General features: G+C 38.6%; 1 protein-coding gene and 1 non-coding gene across 2 annotated transcripts in view; both read right to left on the bottom strand.

Annotated features, from left to right (window-relative positions):
• LOC150110669 (suppressor APC domain-containing protein 2-like) overlaps positions 1-26330 on the bottom strand; it is a 128807-nt gene that overhangs the window by 68334 nt on the left and 34143 nt on the right. The window contains exon 2 of the mRNA XM_090400233.1: positions 14382-14488. Coding sequence (XP_090256359.1) covers positions 14382-14488 — 107 coding nt within the window. The remainder of the gene's footprint in view (positions 1-14381; positions 14489-26330) is intronic.
• Positions 17663-17748, bottom strand: TRNAL-CAA (transfer RNA leucine (anticodon CAA)). Its single transcript has one exon. It is a non-coding gene; the product is annotated as a tRNA-Leu (tRNA).

The raw sequence follows: 26330 nt of genomic DNA on the forward strand, positions 1-26330 counted from the left end.
AAGGGTAGGTTTTAGCAATTTACGTGTATTTTATGATAGTGTAACAGGTGTGTTAGATAAGGGAGAATCATATACAGCGATATTCTTGGACTTTGCAAAAGCATTTGATAGATTACTACATAAGTTGGTGTACAAGCTGCAGAGGATGGGAATAGATAGTATACTGGTTAGATGGATTGGAGATTGGCTCCCTGAACAATACCAGCAGGTTGTGTATAATGGAGCAATGTGTCACAAAAAAGGAGGCTAATCAGTGGTATGTCCCAGGATTCTGTTCTTGGGCCCCTGTTGTTTAACTTGTTTGTAAACGATATATCATGTGGACTGACTGGGGACTTCAGCTGCTTGCTAATGATGCAAAGTTGGGAAGAATTACAATTAGCACTACTGATGTTGATTCCCTTCAGGAAGATTTGAGTAGATTTTTTACTTGGACAAAGGAGTGGGGTTATCGTTTTAATATCAGTAAGTGCAAGGTGTTGCATTTTGGAGTGCAGAAATATAAGGCTGTGTTCTATATTATCAGTGCCATACTGTGGGAAGTGAATGAGATTAGATATTTAGGATTCATTGTTGACTGAAGTTTAAAGGGCATATTGCTAGTGTTGCAAAGGCTGCATATTTTAGTACTGCTATGATAAGTACTCTAAAACATAGGGATAAGGAAGTAGTTGTGCCACTGTATAAAGCACTGGTCAGACCATGGACTATTATGCTCAAATCTGGTCATCTGATTTTTAGTGTTGATGGGAGACATTGGAAAGGGTTCAGAGGCAAGTGACTAAGACAACATCAGGACTTTGGACTGCTTGGTATGGAGAGGTTGTAAAAATGTGATTTACAAAGTTTATTGGATAAGAGGAAAAGAGGTGAAAAAATAGAGACATTTACATTAGTGAAAGGATTTTATCAGATTAATCCAGATGAGATTATAAAAAGAGTAGGAGGTGAGAGGGGAAAAAACCAGAGGTCATCCTTACAAGTTATGTAAGAGTGTGGTAAAGAGGGTGTGAGGAGTAGATTTTTTACTTGGAGAATTGTCAGCGAATGGAACACATTACCAGAATGTGTTATTAATGTAAGGAGTGTTAAAGATTTTAAGATTCAATAAGATAAATATGTTGTCAGTTGAATGAAACTCCCACAATGAGTCTGCTGACTCCATGGAGAGTGCAATAATAATAATAATAACTGAATCTTTGACTGCATAGATGAAAGCAATTATTGAAGGAAATTTTGGACTGATTAATCTGAAAAGCAGTGGAAGAGGCTGGAATATCCATGGCTCAGGTCATGCAATATTAACACCCCAACCGGCCATAACATCTATAGACGTCCAGCAAAATCTGGATACGATTTTGTAATATGTACGATTTTGGTCTCACTATTTCATACACCATGGCTAGTAGAGAGGTTAATAGAAGACTTAAGAAATCAATATATTTCAATTTGTGAATATCTCTTGGAATGAATGAGGATATATATGTATTTTAAATGTTATAACCAAAGATAAGCACTGAGTTTACAGATACAATGCTGAAACAAAATAAGTCATCACAACGAAAACTTGATTTGTTGCACTGAAAAAAGCTAAACAAGTGCATTCAAATGTGAAATAAATTTGGCCATAAATTCTAAGTTTGAAAGTTTTGATATTACTATCCTTCCACAACTCTCTCTTCCCACACACACACACTTTTCTCACTGCCCCCTTTTCAAGACTCTTCTAAACTCCACAAATTAAAAGTGGTAAAGGAAATGGAAGCAGTGCAGTACTATTCCAAGAATTACTTTGAATATGATAAATGTAATCAAGTTGAAATCTTGAAATAAAATTATTACTCATGAATTCTGGGAATAATTTTAAACATACCACAGATCTCACCACATTTTAAAAATTCATGTACAATAATAAACACACACACAAAAAAAAACCTTAGTTGCTGACAGCCTTGTTCCATATTATCATCATGCCTCCTCCCAAGAGTCCAAAGACATATCAAGAGAGTCCATTTCAGTCTTTCATGCCAAACCAATTATATCTCTCTTTTTGAATACCTTAACTGAAGACACTCATAACATCTAATGGTAACTTATGCCTCACATTCATCATGTGCATGAGAAGGCCTCACAAGCTTCCTAACCACCCCCATAGTCACCTTCTAAAGATGACCAGGAGTTCAACTTCCATCTATCATAAACTGCAAAATCTCAATTGGCTATAGTGTAGGATTTCCTTACCAACTTAGATGCTTCTGTCATATCTCCTCTTCTCCATTTGTTCTTCAAATTTTGAAGACCATTTATCTGGCTTCATAATCCATAATTCCATAAGCTAGTTACATTGGTTACCCACTGCTGGATCTTTCCAACTGCCTCCCCATCTCCTTGAAGCCCAGGTGACCATATGTATGCAGTTATCTGAAGTTAGCAAAGGCTTGTTAACAAATTAGTGTTCTCTTTAATAATACTCTGTGCAATGTCCTCAATCCAAAATGCACAACCTCACACTTAGAAACATTAAACTGAAGCTCCTTATTTGTCCATAGAATTAGTTTGTTCAAGTGAGCCTGCATAGATTCTCTATAACATATGTCCTTTATCCCCCCATCCCCCCAAATCAGCATCATCAGCAAATACTAGATATCACTGTCTAAGACCAAACCCCATATCATTAATATACAAATTAAACAACATTGGTTCAAATACAGAATCCTATGTAAAACCACTAGTTGCCTTTATCATAGACTTTAGATTCAACATCTCCATACATCACCTTCTTGTCAGTCATTTATCCTACTATCCATGTTGCAAGTATATTTTGCATACCCACATTCCTCTGAATTTGTATAACAACTCATGTGGAATCTTATCAAATGTCTTGAAAAATCTAATAGTATCATGGTATAACCATTACTCTTATCCAATTCTTCTATTAGAGAACATGATCAGACTGCTAAAGCAAAATCAACCTTTAATGAAACCATGCTGTTCTCTTGAGGAATCACATCCAAAGGTGATTCCTAACCAACCGTTCCAATACTTTGTTAAGCACACCAGAGATACCAATGTGTTCCATAATTCATTGTATCACTACTCACTCCACCTTTGTATAATGGAATTACCTTGCTCTCCTTCCACTCATTAGGAATCATACACATGTACTCAAGTTGAACAACCAAATCAAGAGCATTGTTAACTTTCATGCATATTTCATAAGAATTTCTACGATATCCCATCCAGTCTCAGTACAGTTTGAATCAAGCTCTTGCAATAGATTTAATGTCTCTAACCCATCTACTTGCATTTTTATGTTCGGTTCTCTTTCAGCATCCAGAGAGCCAAGAGGTCTGTCTGGAAAGCATACTTACTAAATCGAACATTTAACAACTCAGCTATTCCTAGCAAATCTGGCACTTTCCTGCCATTGAATTCACTGAGATTATTTATCCGTGATCATCCTTTCTTTTTCTTTTCCATTAATATAATACTTTGTGGAATGTCCTTGCCTTACAGTAATAAAATTCTATTTGACTTAGATTAGCATGTTTGACTAACTTCTTTTCATAATCTGATTTCATCAACCTCACCACAGCTCTCAATCACATGGCCTGCAATTTATAAATCTCCTCACCACATCATCATCATCATTCTTTTCATGATGTTAGATCCAAAACATTCTCCTTTTATGCAGCTCATGCTTTATTTCTTATTATTATTATTCTCCATTCTTTCAGAAACCCTTTGACCACTTCCCATGCACTGCTGTTTTCTCTTCCATACTATCATACAATGTCTCATGCCAAGGCACTGCTTTGAGTGGCCTTCTCAGTTTATTTTATTATAGACACCTGCCTTACAGTTCAACATTTGTTCCTTCTTATTCAAAGCTCTCACATGCATTATTTTTCCCCCATATCAAAACTGCATGATCACTGCCACCAGCTGGAGGCATAACAGTCATCTCATTTATAGAGAGATTTTCAGACACTTTTATTAGATCCGTATATTTATTAGATATATGTGAAATGACACACATATCTCAATATTTTAGAACCCACAACATCAGAGTTAAAAAACATTATGCATTATGTGCCATCATAAAAAACCAATTAGAATAGAAAGGATGGTTAGTGAGAAAGGAACCAAATATCAGGACTGAGGTAGGCATAAGAAAGCCTTTTTTGGCATCAAGAGATGGTAGTATTATCATCTTGGATATTCAAGTCTGTGGATGGATCCGAGACTTTGACTGGATGAATGAAGATAAGATAAAATAGATTATTGTTTCTAATCTGGGCATTAAAAGATATTATTTAGAAGCATATGGCTCGCTATCAGCTTTTTTTTTTGGTATAACCATCTCAAATAGAGGCATGTGGTGTGTAAAGTCCTAAGGATGCACAGGTGTTAGGTTTTAGTACCCAAGATACTTTCCCTCTGAGCTCTTCAAGTAACATTGGTTGCATGGAGGATGCATCAGCAAATGATGAACAGGATACCTATGGAAGGTGTTGGTTAGTCTTCGACACATATTTGTAAAGCATGCAGTTGATGTGTGCTAGCTACTGCCTTAGTGTTAGGGTACTGCAACATTTTTATCTTTTCACATAACCAAGTTATTTCATTTCAGGTTATTTATTCTGGCCAAGACAATCATATCACCAGTTGTTCTACTTATTTACTTATAGCCTTGGTTGTATCCCAAATTGTTATTCCCTGGAAAACATCCTTGCACTGTGCATTTGTCTAGCACACTCTTAATTATAGATTCATTATAAATCATCATTTTTTTTAAATTTTTTTTGCATATTTCTGCTTTTAAATAAATAAATAAATAACACCTACTAGGTTCACCACCTAAAAGAGAACTGGTGGCTTCTTCAGGTTTTTATGTGTCTAACCTGAAGAAGCCACCAGTTCTCTTTTAGGTGGTGAACCTAGTAGGTGTTATTTATTTATTTATTTAAAAGCAGAAATATGCAAAAAAATTAAAAAAAATGATGATTTATAACGAATCTATAATTAAGAGTGTGCTAGACAAATATAAATACAAAGATTATAGACTAAGCTGATTAAATGCTGAAAAACTGTTATAATACAAATAGGTGAGCTCATTCCAGACAGAAAATGTAAAAATGCATTGCATGCATTTGCTGTCTGCAGTTAGAGATAGAAGTTGAAATTGAAATCTCTAATGTTGAAAGATTTAACGAGAGATTTCCAAATATCACTTGTGTCAGACCTCTGTTTTTATTCAGTGATCTGTGTGAATGGATAACTACAACAGATTCCTTCAGAAGTCTTGAATAAAAGTTCTCTCCTAAATAAGGCATGGTTGAAAGATTCCAATCAACTGCATGGTTGGTAGCAGAAATATGACTGGCCAAACCTGATCTGTCTTTTCTTTTGTGGTCAAATCTACAACATGCTCCTTCTTTCTCATATCAAATCCATGGCATGTCTGTCCTATGTAGGCCAAACCACATGAGCATGAAATCCTATATACTTCTGGGTATTTGTAGAAAGGTGTGCTAACTTTAAGAGGCCTCAGGAAGTTAGCAGTTTGAAATGGCTCAAAAGGTATTTTGATGTTGTGATCTTTGAAAATAGATGTCATTTTAGTATTAGCACCTCCATAGCACAATTGGATGACAGTACATTGCACCTTTCGATTGAAAATGCCTAAGTTTGATTCTCATCATGATGGGAGGATTTTTTTATATGGGCTTTTTCTCTCAGAAACTTGGGTTTTTCATACTGCATACAGAAAAATCTGCCTTTAGGAGTAGTGTTGTGAAGTACCTACTGAAGCATAAAATTTTTTACATCATCATCAAATTCCTGATATATACCCTCAAGGGGGTGTACAGGATATGATAGTACTACATGAAAAATTTACACCATTACTAACTTCCTATCTACAATTATCCTCCAAATCAGTCTGTTACCTGTAAAAAATTCAATATTATCAGATCTTATATTTCTATCGTCTAAGGCACTTTATACCGTATCAATCCATCTATATCTTGGTCTTCCTCTGGGTCATTTTCCTGCCAACCTGGCAGAGAACACTTGTTTTATTATTATTATTATTATTATTATTATTCAGGCCTCCAAGGAGTCAAAAGACTCATCGAGGGAGGTCCTTTCTAAGACATAAAGTCTGTCAAGACTCATTGAGGGGAGGCCTGTGGTACTGAGCCCTGTGGTACCCCACTTGTAACCCTCTGCCTCCTGGAAACTGCTCCACCATACACAACTCTCTGATACCTATCAGACAGCCAATCCTGAATCCAGTTGACCAATCTGACATCCAGACCCATGTGCTGCAACTTAAATATCAGCTTATCATGTGGCACCCTGTCAAATGCCTTCGCCAAGTCTAAGAAAACTGCAGTATGTGCCTTTCCCTCATCTAATGTTATTGTAACTTTATTATAAAAGGCTAGCATATTGCTAAAACAAGAGCGTCCTTTCACAAATCCATGTTGATTCTCACAGATAACTGTATACGGTCCCTCACTACTTTCTCCAAGATCTTAACAACTACTGATGACACACACAGACTGGCCTATAATTAGACACTTCCAGTCTGTTACCACCCTTATGCAATAGCACTATCTTACCTTCCTTCCATTCCCTGGGTACCTTTGCCAAAGCCAGACTTTCATTGAAAAGCCACGTTAAAGGCACTGTCAATTCCCTAGCACATTCTCTCAAAACTCGTGGTGAAATACCATCCAGTCCCACAGCTTTACTGACATCCAGAGTACTCAGTATCTGAAACACACTCTCCTCCTGTACCTCCAGACCTCGAACCAGTCCTATCCCTCTAGCATTAAAACTGACTCCTCTAGGATGAAATACTCCAATAAAGTGTTCATTGAACAATTCCACTATGTCCTCTGCATCAATCACTCTATTCCCATTTTTATCCCACAATATCATTCATCCACAGTCATTTCTCCTCCTACTGGGCACATAGCTAAAAAATTCCATAGGATTTTCTTTGGATCATAGGGCCAATCTCCTCTCATATTCCAATTTTGCTTTCCTTACCACACTAGTCACTCTTCTGGCCTGTGTCTTATATTCCTCATGCATCTCTTCACCTGTCTCCTTATATCTCTTCCATAGCCTCTTTTTCGCATGCAATTCCTGTTTAATATTGTTTGTCATCCACTTTACTCCAAATTGCGTCCTCTTCTTCACTCGTGGTATACAACTTACCATTGCTGATAACAAATATTCTTTCACAATTTCCCACGCACTAGTGATATCCCGGCCTTCCAATTCCTCCATCCACGAAACTTCCCCAAGTTGACATCTAAGAATATTATAATCACCTGCCTTATAATTCCACATAAGTTCCCGTCTCTTTGATACTCCTGCATGTCTATTCATTTTCCAAGTCAACACCATATGGTCACTCTCTCCAACTGGTGGTAGAGACGTCAACTCAGTTATTATCAACTCTTCTGATGCTATAACCAAATCCAAAACTTTTGAACCTCTTGTTCCCTCTGTTACATATTGCCTAAAACATTTGTCCCTCAAGAATTCTAGAAATTCCATTCCCCTATTGCTACATGCATCTTCCTCTCTCCAATTTATACTACTGAAGTTAAAATCTCCCATAACAATTATTCTTCTTGCACTTGCCAAACTTAGCTGTCTAAACATCTCCTGGTCCCCATCCTCTGTGCTCCTGGGGCTGTAGCAACACCCCACTAAATATTCTGTCTTGCCTACCTCTACCTCACACCATATGCTCTCAAAATCATTTGTCTCACTTCCTTCCAAATTTTCCACTCTTAGAGGACATAGGTCATCACTTATCATAAGCAGTACCCCACCACTATGTTTTCCCCTCCTATCCTGATGAAAAATGCTATACCCAGCGACTTCTATTCCTGTTGTTATATCCCCTTCTGTCAACCACGTCTCAGTGATCGCAATAATTTTTGGTCAGGCTGATGCTATCTTCATTTTCCCCTCCTATCCTGACGAAAAATGCTATACCCAGCGATTTCTATTCCTGTTGTTATATCCCCTTCTGTCAACCACGTCTGAGTGATCGCAATAATTTTTGGCCAGGCTGATGCTATCTGCGCCACAAATTCCTCTCCCTTATTCCGGATACTCCTGGCGTTAGTATAAAGCATACAAATGCCATTATTTCTATACCCAGCATTATCCCTTCTAGACTCCACTGGGCTCAGTGTTACCTGACATTGTCTCCCTTCTCCCAAGTATCCATTCCCACAAGAGGCCACCCCTGCTATCATCCTCCCTGGGACACACTGACTCGTTCAGAACAGCAATCTCTCCAGATGCCTACGTCCTTCCTCATTCAAATGTAAACGGTCTCTCGCATACAATTCCTGTCTTTCCTCAAATGCACTCCAAGCATCCACATATACCAGCCCTCTCTTATCACACATTCTCGCTATTATGCCATTCAATATCACCGCTCTTCTGCTCAGCTCATCATTATCATACCTAGGCAACACGCACACTATTTTTCCTCTCTCTGTCTTCTTCCGTACAGTCTCAAGCAAAAATCTCATATCTCTCGCTGCCCGACTTACATTACCACTCAAGTCATTCGTTCCTACCATCACAATCATCTCATCCACCCTTTCACCTCTCTTAATTGCCATAGCCACCCTTTCTATTGTTCCTCCTGGCAAATACTCCTCACGCATCCTATCTTGAACACCACGGATCATTGAGTTGCCATACATTATACCTCTTACCATTCCCTTGCTCCTATTGTTTCCATTCTCTCCTCTTCTTTCATTCCCATACCTCTCTCTTCTACTGTTTCCATTCCCTCCTCTTCTAGCACTCCCATACATCTCTCTCATTCCTTCTCTCCTACTGTTTCCATTTTCTCCACTTCTAGCACTTCCATATCCCTCTCTCATTCTGTCTCTCCTACTACTGTTTCCATCCTCTCGTCTTCTAGCATTCCCATACCTCTCTCTCATTCCATCTCTCCTACCATTTCGATTCTCTCCTCTTCTAGCACTTCCATATCTCTCTCTCATTTGGTCTCTCCTACTGTTTCCATCCTCTCGTCTTCTAGCATTCCCATACCTCTCTCTCATTCCCTCTCTTCCACTGTTTCCATTCTCTCCTCTTCTAGCACCCCCATACCTCTCACTAATCTTTCCTTTCTTTTCCGTTTTGCTAATCTTTCCTCGCCCATTCTGTTTAAGTGTCCATACCATCTTAGATTAGCTCTGCTAACGCATTCCTGGATGTTGACAATTTCAAGTTCTTTCCTAATATCCTCATTTTGAATATGATTTTGCCATTGATGCCATCTGTTCATGCCCCTAATCTTTCTCAGGACTCTCATATCTGCAGTGTCTAGTCTGTGGTCAAATGTTTTACTTCTAACCCAGCTCTCAGATCCATAAGTATAAAATTGGCTTGAACAAGGTCTTGTATACAGTTAATTTAGTGTTTCGGCTAATTTCTCTCACTCCATATAAATTTATTCAGTTGATTTCCTACCATACCAGCTTTGTTGATTCTGTTGTCTATTTCCATATTTAATTGACCATCTTCGCTAAAAATCGTGCCTAAGTAGCCGAAATGTTTTATTTGTCCTATAGGTTCTCCCTTCACAACGCAGTTAATATTTTCAATGTTTCTGCCTATTTTCATTGTCTTTTTTAATGCTGACCTTCATACCATATCTATTACAACAGTTATTCAATTTAGTCACGGAATCTTGCAGACTTGTAGCAGATTTATTTAGAAGTATAACATCGTCTGCATAAAGCAAAGATTAACACCTCCAATTTTGATATCAGGTTTCATACTACTTTCCTTCATAATGTGATCCATATATATAATGAATAACAGAGGGGGATAATGTACATCCTTGTCTGACACCAGATTTAACATCAAACCAACTTCCTGTACTTCCTTCAATTCTAACTGTTGACTTACAACTCAAATAAAAACTAAGTATTGCTTATTATAATGCCTCATTAACACCACATAACTGTAGCATTTTGAATAGCTTCTCTCTTGGCACTTTGTCATATGCCTTTTCCAGATCTACAAAACTTAAATACAGATCTTTGTTATATTCCAATGAATTCTCAACTATCTGTCGTAAAGTGAAAATCTAGTGATCTTGACAGCCTCTATTTGGCCTGAATCCAGCTTGTTCTTCACCAAGTTTTTCTTCCATAATTCTTCTCAACCGTTTATAAGTATACTTGCATATATCTTACCAGGAACACTCAGTAATGAAATACCTCTGTAATTCTCACATTCAGTTTTATTTCTCTTTTTATATATGGGTACTATGAGAGCTCTACTCCAATCATTTGGAATTCATCCCTGTCTCCAAGCCTTCTGAACTATGCAGTGCATCCACTGTAAGAATTTTATACCTCCATACTTGAGCATTTCTGGTCGAATATAATCTACTCCTGCTGCCTTTCCACATTTTAAGCCTTTGATGGGTTTTTTTCTACTTCAAGTATGGATATGTATTCCTGACTGCATGCCTGGTCAGTTTTTACCACTGTGCTGTCATTACTGCTTGTTTCATTTAGCAGTTTTTTGAAGTAATTACTCCATACTTCAATGATATCTTTTTCTCTTGTTTTCATGTCACCTTTATCATCTCTAATTCCTTTTACAGCACTTTTTCTCCCATTTCTGAGCTTCTTCAGCAACCTCCAGAATATCTTGCCACCTTCTTGATATTTATTTTCTATGTTCTTGCCAAAGTCCTCCCATGACTTTTGTTTAGCTAGTTTTACACAGTGTTTACCTTTCTTGCATTTGTCTCTGTATTCTCTAAGAGCACAAGCTGACTTATTTGCCAGGAGCTTTTGATATGCTTTCTTCTTTTCCTTCACTGCCTCTTTAGCTTCCTGTGTCCACCAGGGAGTTCTGATTTTTCTATCCTTGCAGACAACCTCACCACATGCCTCTCTGGCTGAATCAATCAGTGTTTTCTTCATGGCTTGCCAATGAATCTCCAAGGTTCGGTTTCTGTTCTCAAACTCTTTCATTTTTTCTTGAATAATATTTGTGTATTTTAGTCTACAGTTCACATCAGAGAGCTGCTCAACTGTCATTTGCTTTAAAACTTTCTTACATGTTCTTCTTTTCAATATGAAATTCAATTTTATCCTGCTCAAGGCTAAACGGTGATCACTTCCAATTTCAAATCCTCTGTACACTCTGGTGTCGTGCACCAGTTGCTAAACATCACTGTCAACAATAACATAGTCAATGAGCCTTTTCTTATTCCTTGTCTCTTCTCTTCATGTGAATTTGTGCACATTTTTATGTTGAAACATGGTGTTAGTAATATCCAGTCCATGTCCTGAGCAGAAATCCAACAGGTATTTGCCATTATTATTAGCTTTGCTCTTTTCTCCAAATTTTCCCAAAATATTTTTGTATGTCTCACAATCACTTCCTACTCTGCTATTTAGATCCCCAACAAGGACCAACTTTTCCTTTTCATTGTGTCAGTAGCCTTTCTCTAGAGCCTCAAAAATTCTTCCACTTCTACCTCAATAGAACCTTCTGTGGGAACATAGGCACAAATAGGTCTCATTGTCCAGTTCCTCATTCTCATATTTGCCCACATCACTCTACTTGAGACTGCCTGCCATTCAAGAAGATTAGCCTTGTATTTAGTGTTGAATACTATGGCTACTCCTTCTTTTCGTTGATTGTCATTGCCCGAATATAATATTTTGTATTAATTGCTCAGAAAGATGTCACCAGTTTTTGCCTTTTTTGTTTCAGTCACCCCTATTATGTTGATCTGGTACTTATCCAATTCCTTAGCTAGCTCCATTTCTTTGCCATTCAGGCTTCTTATTTATTTAGTGTATGATGTGCAGGTCTCAGAATAAAACATACAAGTTACATAAAACAGCATAAAAACAATGGTAAAAATCATATTAAAAGGGGTACACTAGGTTGAAATGATTAAACATCAAAATTAAGAATCAGGAGTCACAGCTTAATCCTTAAATCCCAGATCCACTCCAGGGATTCTGGGATCAGTTTAAAAAAGTCCTCTTTAGAATCCGAGAATGAGTAGATAGGGCACTCAAGCACAATGTGATTGATAGTCTGGATCCCTCTTCTGCATTCACAGTTTGGAGTTTCGGACCAGTTCAATTTATGCAAGAGATGCTTACATCTCCCAATCTCCCATGTCCTGTTCTGATCCGATTTAAAGTGGTCCATACATGTCTAGGGAGATTGAAGCCCTCCAGATGAGATGTCGGATTTGAGATGGATATTTGAAGATTGGAGGTATGTTGAAACCAATACTCTCCCCATGACTCGCATAGGTCGAAGTTCTGGTCGTTTATTTGTATTGCACTCCTCCAGGGAGGGTGCCTGGATTTCAGTCGTTGTGAAGTATGGAAGGAAATGTCTTGATGGATAGGCAAGGAACTGTTTCCAATTATTTTTGTCCATAGTTTGCTTAAGGCTTGGGTCCCGCGGAGCGAGGGAGGGGCTATATTACCGAGAGTTGGGAGCCAGTAGCCAGGAGTAGATCTTAAAGCTCCAGAGATTATCCTCATAGTTTGATTCAGCTGGACATTGACTAAAGAAGCGTGTGCGCTGTTCAACCACAGAGGAGCACAATACCTTGCTGTGGAATAGACCAAAGACAGTGCAGTAGTACGCAGTGTGTTGGCATCAGCACCCCAAGAAATACCAGCAAGTTTATGCATTATATTATTACGAGTTTTTAATTTCCCAGCAATATTTTCTAGATGATATTTAAATGTCAAACTTCTGTCTAGGGTAACTCCTAGGTATTTAGGATGATTGTTAAATTTCACCTGTTTATTTCTGAAGTAAACTTTTAGGATGCTACTTCAGTTTTGTTCAGGTTAGGTTGTAATCGCCATTGTCTGAAGTATTTATCAAGTACAGCCAGATCTTCAGTTAAGGTGTTCTCAGCTTTTTGGAATGTTGAGTTGCAATGACAATATCATCAGCATACATGAATCTCTGTGATGCTGTCTCTGGGATATCACTAATATATAAGTTAAAGAGCAATGGGGCAAGAACTGACCCCTGAGGTAGGCCATTTTTAATCTTAAAGAATTTACTTTGGGATTCATTGAGAGATTCATTGTATCCATCTGTCTGCCAGTATTTGATTAATTAGGTTGGCTAGTTTTGGTGATGGGATAGTTTCTAGGAATTTTTAGATAAGACCCTCTCCACACTGTGTCATAGTCAGCAGAGAGGTCCACGAATACCACTACTGTTTTCAATTGTTTTTCATAACCGTTCTCTATAAAGGTTGTCAAGGCCAGTACTTGATCGCAACAACTTCTGTTAGGTTTGAAGCAGGCCTGTTCCTGTGGAGTTCTGTTATGTATACTTGAAGAAATGCTGTTGTATAGCATTCTTTCGAGAAGTTTCAGGCAGATACTTAACAATGCAATAGGACGGTAGTTGGAAGCAATTGTAGGGTCTTTGCCAGGTTTTAAGACAGCAATGATTTTAGATCTTTTAAAAATTGATGGAAGCATGCCAGAGTCCAAGATATTATTGTACATAGCAGTAAGCCATTGAATAGTTTTTGGTCCACAGTTCTTAATGAATTCAGGATAGATGTTATCGAGTCCAGCCGCCTTCCCAGTCCTCAATGAGTTAACTGCCTGGATAAGTTCCTGGGAAGTGAACGCCTGAGATAGTGATGATGATGATGTTTGTGTTTTGAGTGATAGAGGTTTCTTATGTTGATAGTACCAATCTTGAACTCTGGTGATGTTGAGTTGGGGTGAGTTTTAGGATTTGTTCCAGTAGCTGACTTTTCGCTGTTTGCCCTGGTTCCCTGACGAAAACAATGGGGCCTTGTTTAACCGGGCGATGGCCTAAGCTGGCATGAAATTCTGTCATGTTGTACCATCATTTGAAATTTTTGTTTAAGCGAATAAGCATACAATTTGGTTGGCTAAATCCCAAATTGTGAGTCCATCCTTGTCCGTTCAGTATCCAGGTAGATACCTAACAGGTGCACCACGAGAAGGTGAGGATTGGACATTAGGTCAGAAGACCTAGTTGGTTCTCCACATTTCTTTGAGGGCTATGTGGAGGTCTCCTCTCAGTTATATAGCTTTTTGACATTTGTACTAGGCCCCCCCCCATGGCTTTCATATCCATTCCACACTGCTGTGCCTCCTTGCATGCCTTAATTCATCCTGATCACATCACAATTAATTTGTCAATATCACAATATCAATTTCATTCTATGCATTCATGCGATATACCATATTTTCCACATCACATGGAATAAATTTATTTTAATGGAAGAGTTTATACGGCAATCATTTAAAAAAAAAACCACTAACCATACTGTAATCAATACCATTGGCTAGGGTATGTCTTCTAGGTTCCCTTCTTCTATGTAAGGTCTTCCGTGCTGCAGGACCTGCTTCATGCCTGCTGTTTATATCTCCTATTTTAAAGAATAAAAATATTTTCATATATCTCTGGTGCTATATTAAGGCTGCATTTTTTTAGATATATGACAGGTCTCTTTTATATACTTTTTGATTATCTTAAAACAAACAAAGAGGGGGGGGGGGAGGAGGAAATGATCTTAGTCAGCTAATCAGAAAAATGCTTAAATAAAGAGATTAACATGCAGTCTGGAAGAAGAAGACATTATGGAGGTGGTATAAGATGTAGGGTAATGATGAGTTGCATGAGGAGTATAAAGGGCAGGCCAGAAAGGTGGGTTATTTGGTATGATCATTATATAACTCAAGGAATTCACAATGTATGCTGGAATATAAATTAAAATAAACTTTAATATATACTTCCAATATTTGGCAACATCACATTGCCATCTTCATGGGAACATAAGACTAAGACATGTGCACACAGGCACTAAAACAGCAAATGAGGTCGAAGAGAGAAAACTACTGTTTTTCCTAAAGTCCTGATGGTGTCCCCTAGTGGGCTATATTAGGTATTCTTGGTCGTTGGGCTGAAGGTCTCATGCTGTACGTCTCCCATATTTGGCCGTTGAGAACTTCAGCTCAACAGCCAAGAATACCTAATATAGCCCTCTAGGGGGCACCATCAGGACTTTAGGAAAAACAGTAGTTTCTCTCTTCAACCTCATTTGCTGTTTAAGTGCCTGTGTGCACGTGTCTTAGTCTTATGTTCCCAAGAAGATGGCAATGTGACGTTACCAAAATATAGGAAGTATATATTAAAGTTTATTTTAATTTATATTCCAGTATACATTGTGAATTCCTAAGTTATTTAATAATCATGTGCAGCCAACGTATAAGCCTTTCTACAAGGTTTATTTGGTAAGGACAGGGCATGCAGAGTGAAAAATTAGTCAGTCAGGCAAAAAGAATCCTAGAGTTCTTTTGTTATGTGGCAAACAGAAAAAAGAATGATTATGGGAGGATGATGTTAGTGGATGAAAATTGTAGAATGCAGAGTACATAGTTGAAGAATTTAATGAGTAATTCATCAGGATATTTTATCCTCATAGGTATCATATCATATCTTGAGGAGCTTTAATTTATCATTCAAACTCCTCAAGATGAGACACCTACTTAATAAGCCAGAAGGATTTCTTTCCACCCTCCTGGCTTATTAACTTTACTTCATTCCTTAATATATCTATCTTCTGCTCATTCACTACAAATCCTCTAATACTTCATCATATGTGAGGGTATATGAGAAATTAAGTAAACTTAATAAGCTAGACAGGTGCAATGATATATCACTGCATGTCTCAAGGACATGCTCCAGGAATTGACATCAGCCTTGGCATACCTGTTTATCAGGAGTTGTATGAAGATAAAATGATTTGACTTCACAAAGAGTATTATTATTATTACAGGCGACTCCAAGGAGTCCTTAGACTCATCGAGGGAGGCCCTAAACATCTTATCCATCACAACTATTCGACATTCACAGTATCTATCATACTTTGCCTTGAACTCATTCACTGTCATAGCACCCACAGCAGACTCAGTCAGCTTATTCCACTTATTACTGTTCTGAGAAGTCTCCCTTCCATCCTTTCAATGTACCCAAAATATTTTAACTTTCTTCTGTCAATATCCTTAAGGAGCCTTACGGTTCAACTAACCTTTTCTAACACCCATTCATTTTACATCTTTCAGTATATATATCCTCAACAGCCTTCTGTAACACCACATCTCAAAAGCAGCTGTTCTTTTCTTATCTGACTTCATTAGGTTCTAAGTCTCACATCCATAAGTTGCTGTTGGAAAAATAACTGCATCCAAAATCCTAAACTTTTTTCCCAAGAAGACAGATCCATCCTTCCAGATTTTAGACAAGTCTCTGACTGTTGTTTTAGCCATTCCTAATCTTCTTCTTCTGACGTCTTCTGAACAGCAATTCTTCACATTAATAATGGATCCCAGGTACTCAAACTTGCTGACTTCCTCGATTCTTTCTCCATTAAGGTAACACTTGTTCCTCAAGAGCTTCCCTGTTTGTATTTCCTTTGAGAACCATAATCTTTGTCTTGCTAGGATTGAATTGAAGTCCTCTGTTATTACTAATCTTGTTAATTATACCAAGAATTTGTCTTTGTTCTTTCTTGTTATTACAGAGGAGTACAGTATCATCAGCATACCTCAGATATATGATCAATTTACCACCTATCATAATTCCTGTCCTGAGCTTATCCAATGCTTTACGCATAATGTCCTCTGCATATATACTAAACAAGTGAGGAGAAAGTAAACATTCTTGCTTAACTCCTTTTCTCACCTGAAGCAATCACTCAATCCAACACCAGTTCTTACTGTGGCTTCTTGCTCCCTGTACAAGTTGGCTATCAACCTGATAGTGTGTTGAGGAAAACCTATTTTTTTTCATTACTTCCCACAGTTTCACATGCTGAACATAGTCAAAAGCTTTAGAGTAGTCTAAGAAACACATTACCAGAGGGAGTCTGAATTCTTTATATTTTTTTATGATCTGTCTAAGGCAAAGGATCTGATCTATGGTGCCCTTACCTTTCCTAAAACCCGCTTGTTTTCCTCGAACATCTCTGCCTCTATTTTGGCCTCAATCCCATTTAGCAAGATCTTCAATAAAATTTTGCTTGCATGAGATATTAAAGTAACAGTTCTATAGTTCTTGCAAGCCTTCATATCTCCATCCTTATGCAGTGGTATATGAAACTGACTTCTTCCAGTCTGTAGGCCATGATCTTGGCCAGGCTAGGTATTGGCGAGTTCTTTATGGGAGAGATCAGTATCCCAAAAGAAGAAACTTACTGATGATACTGTACTCATCTCAACTTGTACAGGGAAGCCATAATTAAAGAAGAGTTGTCCAGAGCCCTGTAGTGAAAAATGTATTATTTATTATTATTATTACGTGGCACCTCCAGAGAGTCCAAAGACTCATTGAGGGAGGGCACCTCCACCTACAGCTCTCCGTCTCCACCAATTACAGTGAACCGCATCATCTATACCAACACCATCTACTGCCCACTGCCACCACTAGTCACAGACAATCACAACCATCCATGCCCATGGGGGGATTTGACACTGCGACCGTTTGGCTGGAGAGTGAATATGCTCTCCACTCATCCAACCAGGTCAACAAAAAATCTCTATCCTGCAGCTGACAGGATTCAAACCTGTGTTGGGAAACCCCAATGGATTTTGAGTCCATCGCCTTAACCACTAGGCCATGACTTCTTGCTGTATGGGACGAAATTCAACCAAACTCTGTAAATACAATCTGGAACATGGGGTTTTTATTATTGTATTGGACAAAATTCAACCAAACTTTGTGTAAAGACACTCTGGAACATGAAATTTTTATTTACAGAAGATAAAATAGTACAAAATTCTGCCACCAGGGGACATTTGGCACTATAAGTGCATGGTTTGGGATTAACTAAACAGTAATGGCTAGAGAGACGTGCAAATCAATTTTCATTTCATATAACTTACAGATGTGTTTAAACATGTCTTCCTTTTAAATATTCTAAGAACTGCATTCTGTGAATGACATTTTCAACAGCAGCAGAACTCAACAGATCTGCAATGATTTGCCTCACATGCTGCAACATTGCATGTCCTTCATATACCATGCGTTTCAGATGACCCCCCCCCCATAACCAAAAGTCACAGGGGTTGCCAGTGAACAAGGTGGCCATGCTGTGAAAGTGAATGATTAATCACTCTGTTTTGTGAAGTATTGTTTTAACATTTACTGTACTGCCATTCCAATATGAGGTGGTGCTCCATCCTGCAGTCAAGGCATCTTCACTGCTGCAGTTGCAGAACAACAAAGTTGTGCACCATCTCTCAATACCTAACAGCAGAGAGAGAGAGAGAGATGGTACAAGTCACTGGTCCTGTCGGGCCAAGTTCTTCAAAAAAGTATGGACACTATCCACTTGCCAACTAGGCTTACAGAGAGAGAGAGAGAGAGAGAGATGTCACATGACTTTTGTCTCTGCAAGTCAGTGTTCTCCACATAATTCCCATAATCTGCTGTGTTGTGCTCACAATTTTAGCAAAATTGTCCATGAAATTTCAAATCCACAATCACTCTCCATATTTTTCATTTCCTCTACCTCATCAAAAATATCCCAATCCTAGTCTGTATTCCATCTTTGCTTTCCAAATTTTAAAACCTTACAGTTTGCTACTTTAAATCGACATCCTAACACACACACACACACACACAGTCAATCTCCAATCTAATGCATTGATCTACTATCCAACCCCCCATCTTTTCCAATTTAATTACTAGTTTGTCATGTGGCAATACATTGAAAGATTTGCAAAATTTAAATATACTACTGTATATTTAAATATACAGCGGATATTGGAGAGTTAATCGACCGTGAGATGCGGTGATTAATACCCTTGGAGGGTAATGGATGTGGATGGAAATGCTGTAGCCAATGAAGTTCTAACTGAAGCTCGACTATTGCTGTTACCCTCCTGCCAGAGCTTTAATAGCTCAATAACATTTATTTAAGCACCTCCTTAGCGCAATTGGAAGAACGACGGTACATTGCGTCCTTCGATTGGAATAGGCCTAAGTTCGATTCTCGTCGTGACGGGAAGAATCTTTATCTGGACGATTTCAATCGAAGGTGAGTTAGCCGATCTCATACAGGTGGTAGCAGGGTTTTTTCTCCTGGAAACTCTGGTTCTTCATCCCGCATACAGACAAATCGGCCCTTCAGAACACACGCAGTTTACAGACAAAAAATACTAGTTGTGGTTGAGGTGGGCGGTGGATGGTGTAGATGGAGATGATTCGTAGTAGAGGTTCGATGTAGTAGTTGAGACAGTTGTAGGTGTCCTCCCACGATGAGTCTTCAGACTCCTTGGAGGCGTCACGAATAATAATAATAATATGCATCCCCCTTGTCCAATATATTCATAGATTCGCATATATCTTATAATAAGTAAGCAAATTATTATTACCGCATCTTTTCTTTCTTTCTTTACCATGCTCGTCACCTTTCTAGCCTGCACCTTATACTCCTCATAGATCTGATCACCACCAACTGTCGTGTACCTCCTCCATAACATTTTCTTTTCCAGCACAGTTTGCTCGATTTCACTGTTCATCCATTTCACTCCCACTCTATTTACTGGCTTAACCCTCAGTATGCAGTCATACACTGCCTTATGAGTTACAATACATTTTCAACATCTATTCTACTCAGATCATCTCAGTGGTAGATGATGATAGATACCCAATGTACTGATACTAACTGTGACTACAGAGCTTCCTATAATGACCTGCTTTATACTTCCACATATCCAGTTTTGGCAGTATCCTATTCTTGTTTCATCACTTCCCAGACAAGTATCTCATTATCACTTTCACCAACTTGTAGCAGTGTCAACACCTTATTAACAACTACATCTTGTATCACCAAATCCAAAACATTAAAGCCTCTAGTTGCTTCAATCACATGCTGCTTAAGATACTTATCTCTCAGAAATTCCACAAACTCGCTCTCCTTGTTCCCATACACTATCTCCTCCTTCCAGTCTATATTCCTGTAATTAAAGTCTCCCATCAGGATCATCTTCTTTTTACAAGCCCAACTAATTTGCCTAAACATTTCATAATCAGTATTCTTTGCATTCCCTGGCCTATAACAGCATCCTATCAGATATACTAACCTGTTTATTTCAACTTTGCACCATGCAAATTCAAAATCAACTTCCACACTTTGCAGACACAATTTCTCTGCAATCATTAACAGTATCCCCCCTCCTCTTTTCACATCTCTATTTTCTAATTCTATTCCCGACATCACATCCTCCTCAGACAACCAAGTTTCACTTATTCAAATTATTTTGGGGCATACCGTCTTTAGCGTACACCTGCTCCAATTATCCTCTCTGCCGCATTGGAGAACAAATCTTCTTACCTCACGTATTTCAATCACAATCTCCAATTCTTTACCACAGAATTGGAGATTGTGTGATTTACTACTATTTCATAAACAACATATTTAGGTAGAGCTCTTTAGGTTAAGCCGCTTTACAGTTTCAGATTTTACTAATTTCTGTTGCTTTTTCTCATAGAATAATAAATAGATCCAGTGTCCTTTAAGACAGAAGACAACTTTTCATTCAGCATTTCCTCGAAAGTTATTAGAATGTCAATTCTAATTCAACTTATTCATAATCCCTCCAAAATCTTTTGCCTCTTGAATATCTTATAGTCTAGTTCCATCAATATAATAAGCAGCTTGGGGTCTCTTCATGCAAAAATGCATTACCTCACACTTTGCCAAATTAAACTGGTAGTCATTATCCTTTGCTCATACTATTGACCTATTTAAATCGTGCACTATCATATTCACTATCACTCTTCTCAGCTTTGTGTCATCAACAAACAACTGGATATTTAACCTTAAATCAATCATATATAAATTAAATAACAGGTGAAGACAGAGCCCTCTGATACACCACCATTTACCCCTCTTCTCCTGGATTCAATTTCCCATATAAATTTTGAAGTCTGTGCATCAGCTGCCCTTTTATCCATATCAACAGCTTCAAATAAAACTCAATTTGCTCCACTTTATGTAACAGAATTCTATGTGAACATGTCTTTCCTTTATCAAACTAAACATTCACTTTAATCAAAAATGTGAACAAATTACTTACATAACACTTACCTGCAGTTGATTGGTTGGTTGGCTGATTTGGATTTATGACTGAAGCAACTCAGGCTATGAGGCCAATGTATTATGTCTGTTAACTGCATGTGTTTTGATGGCTAGCTTTCCTGTTTTGAGGCTTACTTTCACAGCTCGCCAAATATGCTGGCTTATGTTCTGTCATCAACAAACAATGGCCAGAAGATTCTGTTAGCCTACGAGTAGCAGCAGAATGGACAAAACAATAATTTTTATTTAATAAAAAATATGTACCAATGGTACATTTCTATTAAATAAAAATCTGAAATTCAGGGGGCACATTGCACAAGTTGTGAAGTTGTCACATTGGATAATGGAAATGATGCAGAGGACTTGACCTGCAGAAATAAACAGGTTACGATTCTTCATATAACAAGACTGCAAAGGTCTTGATCACATATGATAATTATCCACAGATTTGGTCACTGGGTTTTCATAATTATAATGGTGATTTATGATTTTAATGGTATGACTTTTGCAGTCCTTATGCAGCAAAAGTTATTATTATTATTGTTCCGGGAAACTTCAAGGAGTCGACAGACTCATCGAGGGAGGCCCTAACATCATGTCAAGAACAACTATTCAACATTCACACAGTGAATGTTGAATAGTTATTCTTGACATGATGAAACTATCATACCTTGCCTTGAACTCATTCACGGTCGTAGCACCCACAACAGACTCTGGAAGCTTATTCCACTCAATTACCACTCTCCAAGTAAAGAACCTAGCTCTAACACCCTTGTCAACCACGCTCTTGCCCAGCTTCCATGCATGGCCCCTAGTCCTCCCACCACCAGTCATATTTTCAAAAATATCTTCTGGATCAATCTTATAAAAACCCTTTAGTAATTTGAATGTCTCAATCATATCACCCCTCCTTCGCCTATCGTCCAATTTCTGCAACCCACAAATCTTCAACCTATTCTCATAAGGTTCATTCCACAGACCTGCTATCATCTTGGTCACTCGTCTCTGGACCCTCTCCACTTCCTCCCCATTACGAAGAAACCCTGGTGCCCCATAACTGGGCACAGAAGTCCAGATGGGGTCTTATCAAGGCTCGATACAGAGGAACAACAACTTGTTCGTCTCTGCATGTTAAAGTATTTTTCAGAAGCCAAGTGATTTGGTGAGCTGTTTTAGTTACTTTTGCAATGTGCCCCCTAAACTTCAACTCCCTATCCACCAACACTCCCAAATCCCTGGCCTCATCAATCTCCTGGAGTATGGTTCCACCAATGCGATATACTGCTGCTATTCTTTTCACCCCAAAGTGCATAACCTTACACTTTGCCACATTAAATTGACATCCATTTTTCCTAGCCCAGTCCTCCAAACTATCCAAATCATCCTGTAAAATTTTGACATCCTGTGCACTCACAATTGCTCTACCCAATTTTGCATCATCAGCAAACAAGTGAACACTTCCTCTCAGATCCTTTCCAATATCATTGATGAACAAATTGAAAAGCAGTGGTCCAAGAACAGAGCCCTGTGGCACTCCACTAGTCACAAGACGTCTTTTAGACTCCACTCCTGAATAACCACTCTTTGAATAAACCAAACGTCCTTCAACCACTCTCCTATCCATCTCACCAACCCTATATCTATCCTCATCTGCTCCAGTTTATTGATTAGGGTTCCATGTGGTATCCTATCAAAGGCCTTGGCAAGGTCCAGTAGTATCACTGTAAACCCATTACCCCTATCCAGTTCAGCCGTCACTGTGTTATAAAACGTGAGCAAGTTACTGAGGCATGATCTACCCTTCACAAAACCATGTTGTCCCCCATACAATATCCCATTTTCATCTATCCAATCCTGTATTCTTTTCTTGACTAATTTCTCTAAGACCTTGACAATGATTCCTGATATGCTAATCGGTCGGTAATTTACAACAGCAGTCTTGGAACCACCTTTATGCAGTGGAACTATTTTCCCCTCTTTCCACCCGCTCGGGACTAACCCAGACCCGAGACTCAAATTAAACAAAATGGTCAAGGGTACTGACAATTCTTTAGCTGCTACTCGTACAACACGAGCTGGTATACCATCCAATCCCACAGATGTATTGACATTGAGGTTATGCAATAGCCTACTCACCTCCACTTCATTAACCACAATTCCCTTATAATCTACTGGTTTATTCGTTTCTGCAATGTCACCACCTGGATGATATACACTTGCAAAGTGCTCACTCAGTAACTCAACTATCTCAACTGATTCAGTTAAACTGTTTAGGATTCTCTTTAGCCTGCATGGCCAATGTTCTTTCGTAATCCTTTTTTGCTTTTCTTACTACACTCGTCACCCTTCTGGCCTGCGCTTTATACCGTTCATGTGCCTGCTGGTCACCCTTCTCCTTAAATTCCCTCCATAGTTGTTTCTTTTTTTGCAGCTCAAGCTTAATGGTGTTATTCATCCATTTAACCCCTACTTGATTTATTATTCGGACTCTAGGTATACAGTCAGAAATTGCTTCATGCAAGCACTTCTTAACTACCTCCCATGCACTATCAACTTCTAGTCCTTGCAGTTGTACATGCCATGGCACTGAACCAATCAAACTCCTAAGCTTGTCATACTTTCCAGCCCGATAATTCCACATGTACCCTGTCTTAATTGAAAATTCTACACCTTTAGCCACCTCCCAAGTTAAGACAGGGTACATGTGGAATTATCGGGCTGGAAAGCCAAATCCTCAGATGTAATTACTAGGTCAAGCACTCTTGACCCCTAGTATTTTCCATTACATGCTGTCGCAGATAGTTATCCCTTAATAACCGCATAAAATCCAGTTCCTTCTGTGTGTCCTCTCCTCACTCCAATCAATGCGACCATAGTTGAAATCTCCCATAATAATCACCCTCCTTCCACCCATTTCTTCTATTTGCTTGTGCATACTGTCACCACCATCTTTTCCATCACCTGGTCTATAGCAGCACCCAATTGTATATTTAGTTCTGCTAGCCACAATCTCACACCAAATGGCCTCAAATGTGCTCTTTTCTCTATCCTGCAATTCAACTTCTATTCTCCTTGGCTGGAGCTCATCAGCTATCATCAACAATACTCCTCCCCTTATTTTATTCTCTCTGTCATTCCTGAACACACTATACCCATCACATTCAATCCCACTAGTTATATCATCTACAGTCAGCCATGTTTCACTAATACCTATAACCTGTGGTCTGGAAGTGCCAACCATGGCCAAAAACTCTTCCTTCTTGTTCCTAATACTCCTAGTATTAGTGTACATGAATTTAAGACCCCCATTAGCCCCAACCCTACCTTGATGGCTTATATTAACTATCCCACTCAGATTTGTTGTCCTTTGCTCTGGCATATTATATTCATTCTTACATTCAATTGCCTCCATAAGGCCTGTACAGGGTGTTCGGGATAAATTTGACAGTTTCGTAAGGAAAAAGAAAATGTTCTTTGTATCTATTAAATTTAATGAATTGACAAAAAAACATTACAGGCAGAGTTAATTACAATACTATCAACAAGATTTACTCAAAATAACCACCATTAGCATCGATCACAGCTTCAATTCTGCTTCGGAACCTCGAACAAGCTGATGCTACAGTCTCCCTGGGAAGGGCTGCAAAAACTGTTTAAATTTTATCCATTAACTGGGCTTTTGTATTACTGGAAGTGCGATTGGTGTCTTTTTCAACTGCGCCCCATTCAAAATAATCCATGGGGTTAAGGTCTGGGGAGTTTGGAGGCCAAACATTTGGACTGGTGAAGTCGTAGAAATTTTCAGACAACCATTTTTGACTTTTCCCAGAGGTGTGGCAAGGGGCCGAATCCTGCTGCCATACATACGGCCTACCATTGGCTACCCTTGTTATCCAGGGCTTGACTACAGTTAGCAACTCCACGAACAAAGCCCGAATTCCAATGTCAGGGTTCTTCAACACCTGTTCCTGCAGATTTGCGAGGAATTCTGCTGTACGAACGCAATCAGATCGTCTGCTAGTGATCTTTCTTCTTGCTACATCCTCGTAGTCACCATTGCAAGTCTCTAGTTCATGCCTGATTGTTTTTACTGTATTCAGGGAGCATTGGGCAGCAGTCGTAATATCCTTATTTTGATGGCGGGCACGAATCATCATGATACAAGTTATTCTCTTCCATGATTCAGGTGGGTTCCAGTTATCCATCCTTTCTGACATCTTGTATATGAATGAAGAAGGGTCCAAACTTTTAAATGAAGAGAAGTGTGTGTTAATACATGTAACTTACGGAAAAATATAATTAATTATAAATATGTCAAATTTATCCCGAACACCCTGTATATCTACTCCCCCCGCTTAACAAATCTAGTTTCCCTGAATTTGCACATCCATTACATTCAGCAACACTTTCTCAAGTCTTCTTACACCGTAACCATTCAAATGCAAGCCATCCATCTTATATAGATCCTTTCGCCCATCAAACTCACTCCACACATCCACAAATTCCACACCACTCGTCATACATAACCCACGTATAAAGTCATTCGCAATTATGGCCCTCCTTTTAAACATTTCACTGTCATACCACGGCAAAAGACTAATCATTCTAACTCTCTCACTCTTTTCTTTTGCTACCTCAAACAATTCATTCAGGTCTTCTATCATTTCCATTTTATCTCCTTTCAAATCATTCGTACCTGCCACAACAATCATTTCTTTCACCCTTTCCTTTTGCTCTCTAATAGACTCAGTTACGTCCTTTATGGTCACACCAGGTTGGTACGATTTTGTCAAATCCTCTACTAACACACCTCGTACTAACGAGTCTCCATACAGCACTCTATCCTTCATTTTCTTCATGTTCACATTCATACGTCTATTTTTCCTGTCATACCTTTTATTATTGGTTGGTTCATTCAGTCTACTTTTGTTCATGCACTGAAGCTGCAGTTTTGCTCTTTCTATCGCACTATTCAAAAGTTATAGCAGTACACAAGGTAAGAAATTACAAACATCCATATCTGCTGTGGGCAGGGCCAGTTTTATCATTAGGCGAACCTAAGCAATCGCCTATAGGCACTAAGACTTCAGGGCACCAGATTTTGCTACGTAGTTCGGGGAAAAAT

Source organism: Typopeltis vanoorti, chromosome 1 (genome assembly GCF_054136105.1).
Source record: "Typopeltis vanoorti isolate ZY-2024b chromosome 1, IOZ_Tvanoo_1.0, whole genome shotgun sequence".
NCBI classification, from domain to species: domain Eukaryota; kingdom Metazoa; phylum Arthropoda; class Arachnida; order Uropygi; family Thelyphonidae; genus Typopeltis; species Typopeltis vanoorti.